The following is a 7,176-nucleotide window of genomic DNA, read 5'->3' as shown; positions in this document are numbered from 1 at the left end:
TGTCTTCACACGCTAATCAGACGCTAATCAGAAGCGACTTTTCCAGCAAGCTTCGCAACAACAGTCATTCACAATATTGACGCTAATCAGAACTTTGCCAGCAAGCATCGTAACCATAGCCATTTAAAGGTAGGCTCTTTGCCTCATACATGTTCTTTTGTTTTCTTGATTTTCTGGTTCATAATACTTAATTACATAATTAATCTTTCTTAATCATAATTATCCTAGTAAGATAAATGAGATCATATAGTACATTCATGACATAAAAATAAAAATATGGTTAACTTCACACCCAGTTTTCTTAAAATCGAGAATGTTTCTTGACTAAGAGCCTACTTGAAAAAACAAACAATGCAGAAATAAGAAAACAAGTATGAAACTAACCTTGATCAGTTTTTCAACACTCTTGTTATGGCAAAGATGCGACCTTGTCCCTTGAGAATGCTTCTGTCTTGCTGATTCTTCTTGTATGCTGCGTTGACCTCGCTTGTATAAGCGTACTTCTAAATACTACTTGCACATATGTGTAATCACTCGCTGTGCAGAAAATAGTGATCTATCCATGTAGCACAATAGAGACTAATTGGACATTGTAGAATAATTCTCTGTATATGTATGCATTTCACATGAAATGACTTTTTCAAGACACACATATACTTGTGCTTACAAAAGAGGTAACAAAAATATACTTCTGGTTATATGATGCTTCAAACAAAAGTGACTGTGTGGCCAAAAGCCATGGTCAATATGAAAGCTTCTTTCTGAAATAGCCATAGGATATTGCCTTGTGGTCAAATCTTTGTACCTCAACTATTAGACGTAACATGTTGTGTCTCTATTGCATATCAGACTAAAATCGGATGAAAGTAAGAAAATCATGCATACTTTCAATGTCACATAATAATATGGCTAAAATCCATGGGCACCTATGTTTCATTGTTACATGGAATTATGGTTAAAATCCATGGACACCTAGGTTATTAAGATGGTTCTTTTTGTGTTCTAATTTTTTTTAATCATCTTATATCCAAGATCACTTGTACATTGAAAGGATTTAAGGAAGTTGGCCAAGTAGAGCTGTCTTCTAAGAGTAAAACCAAACATAGCAAAGTTTTTACCATATGGTCAAATTCTATAGAAGACATCTCCTTCAAAAACCCATGCTACACATAGAATATAAATTATCAAATGGCCACTTTCATGACAATATGTCCATGATGAATCTATGACGATGTCTACATGAAATTTGGTATTACAAAAAAACCAAACATTGTGGCATGAGAGTATGGATAAAATCCATGCTCACTTCTGTATATCCATTAGTGATCTCTAACATTAGTGCTCTCCATTGTCACAAGATTTGTTCATATGGTCAAATTCTACCTTATAATTATTACATTCAACATTTTGGACACATAGGCTTTTGCCTTGTGGTCAAATCTTTGTATCTCAATTGTTACATGTAACACATTGTCTCTCTATTTCATGTCAAACAAAATTTGAAATTATGGGAAAAAAGTAAGAAAATCATGTATTCTTTCAATGTTGCATAATAGTATGGCTAAAATCCACGAGCACCTATGTTTGATTGTTGCATGGAATCATGGTTAAAATCCATGGACACCTAGGTTACTAAGATGGTTCTTTTTCTGTTCTAAAATTCTTTTTCAATCATCTTAATTACAAGATCACTTGTATATTAAAAGGCCTCAAGGAAGTTGGCCAAGTAGAGGTGTCTTCTAAGAGTAAAACTAAACAAAGCAAAGTTTTTTCCACATGGTCAAATTCTATAGAAGACATCTCTTCAAAAGCCCATGAATATGAATTATCAATTGGCCACTTCCACTATAATAGGTCCATGATGAACCTATGACCATGTCTACATGAAAATTGGCATTACAAATAAACCTTTCATTGTGGCATGAGAGTATGGATAAAATCCATGCTCACCTGTGTTTGATTGTTGCATGAAATTATAGCTAAAATCTATGAGCACCTAGCTTACAAAGATGGTTCTTTTTGTGTTCTGAAATTGTATATGGATCAAGATCACTTGTATATGGAAAAGCCTCAAGGCTAGGTAGAGATTCCTTCTCAGAGTAAAACTAGAAAGAGAAAAGTTTTTGCCATATGGTCAAATCCTATGCATGCATATTATAATCATAACACTATTGAATAAAGTTTTGGCCATGTGGTCAAAACCTAATATTTCTATGCAATATCTTGCCATATGGTTAAATTTTAACTTAAACCCTTTCTATGATGATATTTGGACATACATTGGTCAAATCCTATGCATGCATATGGTAATCATAACACTATTGAGTAAAGCTTTGGCCATGTGGTCAAAACTTGAGATTTGTTTCTAATATATCTTATTTTTTGTACTTATGTGGGTTTATTCAATGCAATATCTTGCCATATGGTTAAATTCTAACTTAAACCCTTTCTATGATGATATTTGGACATACATTGGTCAAATCCTATGCATGCATATGGTAATCATAACACTATTGAGTAAAGCTTTGGCCATGTGGTCAAAACTTGAGATTTGTTTCTAATATATCTTATTTTTTGTACTTATGTAGGTTTATTCAATGCAATATCTTGCCATATGGTTAAATTCTAACTTAAACCCTTTCTATGATGATATTTGGACATACATTGGTCAAATCCTATGCATGCATATGGTAATCATAACACTATTGAGTAAAGCTTTGGCCATGTGGTCAAAACTTGAGATTTGTTTCTAATATATCTTATTTTTTGTACTTATGTAGGTTTATTCAATGGCAAAGAAATCTACTTCGGCAAGGAAGGAGAATCAAATCATTGATGGAGTTAGTGGGGATTTTGTGTGGCCTTGGTTTATGGATGTTTATGACAAAGAAGGAAAAAGGGCAAACAATGTCCTTTTATATGCTTCAAAGCTTGAGGATTCAACATATGATCAAGTTGGGATCATTGAGGGGTTGATGGTGGATGGATGTGCTGGGAAGGAAGGGATCCCGTGTATTGTAGTAAAGATCAAGGGAAAGAACATTGAATACAACCTGGATCCCTTATCTTTTCAATCTACACATATAAAAGAGGATGAAGTATACTCTTTGAGAGCAATGGGTTGGAGCCTCCCAGAGGAGATATCAGGCACACAGGACATAATAGCTACATTTGAGTCTATCAAGCATAGTGAACTTCTTTTTCCTACAAAACATGGTGTTCGACCAAAGAAGAGGACAAAGATTCAAGATGCACAAGCACAATCAATAGCTTCAAACTCACAGGCTCTTGGTGTGAGTGTACCTCCTAACACTCCTCTAGACAACACAAACCAATCTTCAAAGGCACAAGTAATCCAAGCAACACCTTTGGTGTCACTTGAAGTCAAGGGTGTTGAAAGAACCTTTGACTTTCCAGACATGGTTAAGAAGAAGGGTAAAAAGGATGGTTCAGGATTTCACATGTTTGAAAAATACTTTCCATTTGGCTCAACCACACAGTTTCCTATTGATGTTGGTAGATGCTATGAGGCACCACCTTTATATGCCTATAGAACACTTTGTTGGGATTATGTGCAAAAGTTGACATCATCTTTTGTAAAGAATCCCATGAATCCAGCAACAGTAGCATACCTCATGCCCTTTTTGGAGGAGAGTGATGAAGCGACCCATGCATCGTGACGAGGTGGAAGTGGATAAGCTACATTCTTACTCCTATTGGATCATATCAGGTCTTCACTCAATCCATGCGGCAAAGATCTATATCCTAAGTAGCACTCATCGATGCCTAGCAACCAAACATCTATATGCCACAAGGAATGCAAGAATCTTGGTGGACTGTCCTGCTGAAATGTGCATTGAGATTTCTAGGATGACAAATATGGAATCCCACAATGTTATGAAGAATGGTCCTTATCTTGAGCAACTTCAACAAGTAAGGGATCAATGGATAGCATTTGGGTCTCCACCAAAACCTCAACAAGGGCTTCCAAAGGGTAGTCCTCAAAGAGTACCATGGGAGGTAATGATGTACAACCTTAGCTTGTCTTATTCAAGATGCATTTGGTGTTTTCTTTCTCATTTCATATTTTTATTTTTGATAGAGATTTCTAGAATACATTGGAGAAAAGTGTGCATCACGTGATTGTCATATGATAGTGAGCACACAAGAGATATTTGATGGTTGGATTACCATCATGAAGAGATACTCAAAGGGGGAGCTTTCATCTCAAGAGGATACCACCACAAAGAAGGGAAGGCAGCCTTCTCCCGCAACTTTTCGTTGCCTTATGGGTCTAAAGGATGGGGACATCCTCACATTACAAAAGGAAGTTAATGATGGACACATCGTCTTTCTTAGAAACAAATGGGACAAAGAGGATGTTGTTGACATGGAGACAAGGGCAAAGCAAATCAAGCAAGATAGGGTGCTCCATGAGGAGCTAGTTTCTCTCTTCAATGCCTCAACTCATGCTAGCAATAGTATGATGAAGAGTTGGGAAGATCTTGTTGCTGAATACGACATCACCAACGATGTATACACAAAGATTTTAGGTGTTTGCAGTGATTGGGTGTCAAAAAAGCTCACACGAGGGGCTGATGCAGGACCATTGCCAAATGGTGCAAAAGACATTGTGAACTTTCTTATTGTGAAGAAGCAAGATCCTCTTCATTCTTCTACTAGCTTACCTTGGCAAGTATATATTGTGGGGTGCAACCTTGAGGCATTCGATCTTATATACAATGTGTATAAAGATCCTATTACCATTGGTGTGGTTGTCCTAGAAGCGGCACATGGAGTTGGGGGCATGACATGGGATTCTATCATGTTTGGAAAGGTGGTCTTCACATTGTTAAAAATGACATGTGAGCCTAAACAATTCATTTTGTTGTCATTTCTCAACCGCAAACAAATGGCTTGAAGAAGAACAAACTATTGCAAAGGCCATATTTAGAAAGAAAAAGAAGGTCATCAAGGCTACAATCAAGGCATTCAATGATGCACATGAGGTTGTATGTGATATATTCTCATGTGGTGTTGCATCAATGCTCGCATTGGAACATCACATGAAGACTATTGCAGTGGTGTGCAATAGTCAAGAGCAAAGAGAGATTGAAGCGGCATGTTGGAGAGCCCATGAGAGCGCCAACCCACCTACAAGTGCTCAAGAGGTTCCTCCCATTGGTGCTCTAGCTCTTGACCTACCGCCGGAGGGTGTGGATGAATCAAGCCAAGAAATAGCAAATATTATTATGAAAGAGAGGTTGAAGGCTACTTCAGGTGTTTGAACCTCTCTATCTCTAACTTTTGTCAATGAGAACACTATGGTGTAAGGTTGAACTTGTGTTTTGGAGGATGATTTCATGACATAACATTTCCTACATATTTTCTCATTTTGTGGTGCTATCTAAAGCAAGCCTTACAAGCCTATTTCTCTCAGTTTTGTGTTTATTGTTTAAGAGTCCTTATTTCTAGAAATATTTTCATCATATTGTACCTAAAATTGGTTGCAAAAAGTTTGTGCTTCTATATTAAAATACAAGTATGAAGTACATGATAATGTTGGAAGAAATATTTTCTTGTATGGTATAGCTAGAATGCTTCAATCAATTGCTATTACATTACTTTGATCCAAATGTTGGTATTGGTTTTCTCTAAAGTTTTGTGTCCTTCAATATTTTGCCATGTGGTCAAATATATTAGAAGAAAATGTTTTGTCATACAACTACATTGAGTTTTTCAATTTCAATTGCAGTGCTTTGATTGAAACATTGGTATGACTTGTATTATCAAAGGTGTCAATGTGGTGTCTATTGATATTAGGCCACATGATCTAATATTTTTTCTCTTGAAATATGTTTTTCTAAGTATGCTCAACATGCATGTCCTACATGCACATCAATGTGGAATATTGTAGCATGTATGGAAAAATATTCTAAAATGTTCATTGCAACTATATACATTGTTGTATCTTAATTCAATAGTCATATAATATTACTTTTTGAGATTTTTTTGCCAGATGGTCAAAAATATATTTTGATGAAGTATCTACCATCCATGCATACTATTTGCATATTAAATTTAATGTCTTATACAATGTATATATGGAATAGTACAATAAACTTAGCCCTATTGAACTATATATAATGTTTTTATCTTAGCTTACTAGCTCTAAAATGAAAAAAAAAACTTGTAAGAGACTAGATGTCTATTTTGTTCTTAACCTTTGTGTTGTATGATAGAATGATTCAAATTTGACTAAGAATAGTCTATTTGCATATTTGGCAGATTTGAGCAGAGCAAACAAAGTAAGTGATGTGGCCTTGGCGAAAAGTGCTACCAAACTATGTGTGATACTTGATCTCAATGGTCTTCTTTTACAACGTTGTTTTTCCACATCAAAGAGGTTCCAAAGTTTTCGAGTGGGCAAGCAATGGGTTGTTCTTCGACCAGGATGCATTGAGTTTCTTGAAGCTGCATTTGCAAGATTCCAAGTGGGAGTTTGGTCTACAGCTTCACACAAAAATGTCATCGCAATAATCAATTGCTTGGAGAGCTATGCAAAAAGGAGATATCCTTTTTTCATGATTTGGGGACAGGAGAAATGCCATACGCATCCACTCAAGATCATCTATCGGCCAGACAAGATGGGGGTGGAAGCAATGTTCAAGCCCCTTCAGTATGTGTGGAACGAATATGGCAATGTTTGTGAACATAGCAAGACTATTTTGATAGATGATAGTCCCTACAAGGGGTGTCCTAACCCTCTTGAGAACTGCATCTATCCACAGACATTTGATGTTAACCAAGGAGACTCAATCTTGATTGAGGAACTTCTACCCTACTTGACTCGCTTAAGTGGATCCCATGATGCACGTGAAGTCATAAAATTTGATCGATATGGACTTGAGCCAGTTCAATATGGACATGAGTTGTACACACAATTCAAGGTTGTGATTGACACATGGCTTAAAGGAGATGATAATGCTATGTCATCTTCATCATCAATACAACCCAAGAACATCTATCGTGGAGATGGAATATATATGAAACAATCTTCAATCACTTCTTGCTTGAAGAGATCATTAATTGTACAAGGATCATCATCAAGAGTCTCAGTTCATCCAACCCATCCATTGGGTGTCTCACAAGTATCGAGGTTAAAGCGGATTCCTT

At 36.3% G+C, this 7,176-nt stretch overlaps 1 protein-coding gene across 1 annotated transcript; it reads left to right on the top strand.

Annotated features, from left to right (window-relative positions):
* Positions 1-4,150: 4,150 nt before the first annotated feature.
* Positions 4,151-4,921, top strand: LOC147615348 (uncharacterized). The gene has a single exon (XM_086778987.1). The coding sequence runs from the start codon at positions 4,151-4,153 to the stop codon at positions 4,919-4,921; it is 771 nt and encodes a 256-aa protein (XP_086635113.1).
* The last annotated feature ends 2,255 nt before the right edge of the window (positions 4,922-7,176 follow it).

Source organism: Cibotium barometz, chromosome 40 (genome assembly GCF_041138505.1).
Source record: "Cibotium barometz isolate CiBa-2024 chromosome 40, ASM4113850v1, whole genome shotgun sequence".
NCBI lineage: Eukaryota > Viridiplantae > Streptophyta > Polypodiopsida > Cyatheales > Cibotiaceae > Cibotium > Cibotium barometz.
Note: the sequence above shows the minus strand (reverse complement) of the source record. Positions and strands in the feature narration are given on the sequence as shown.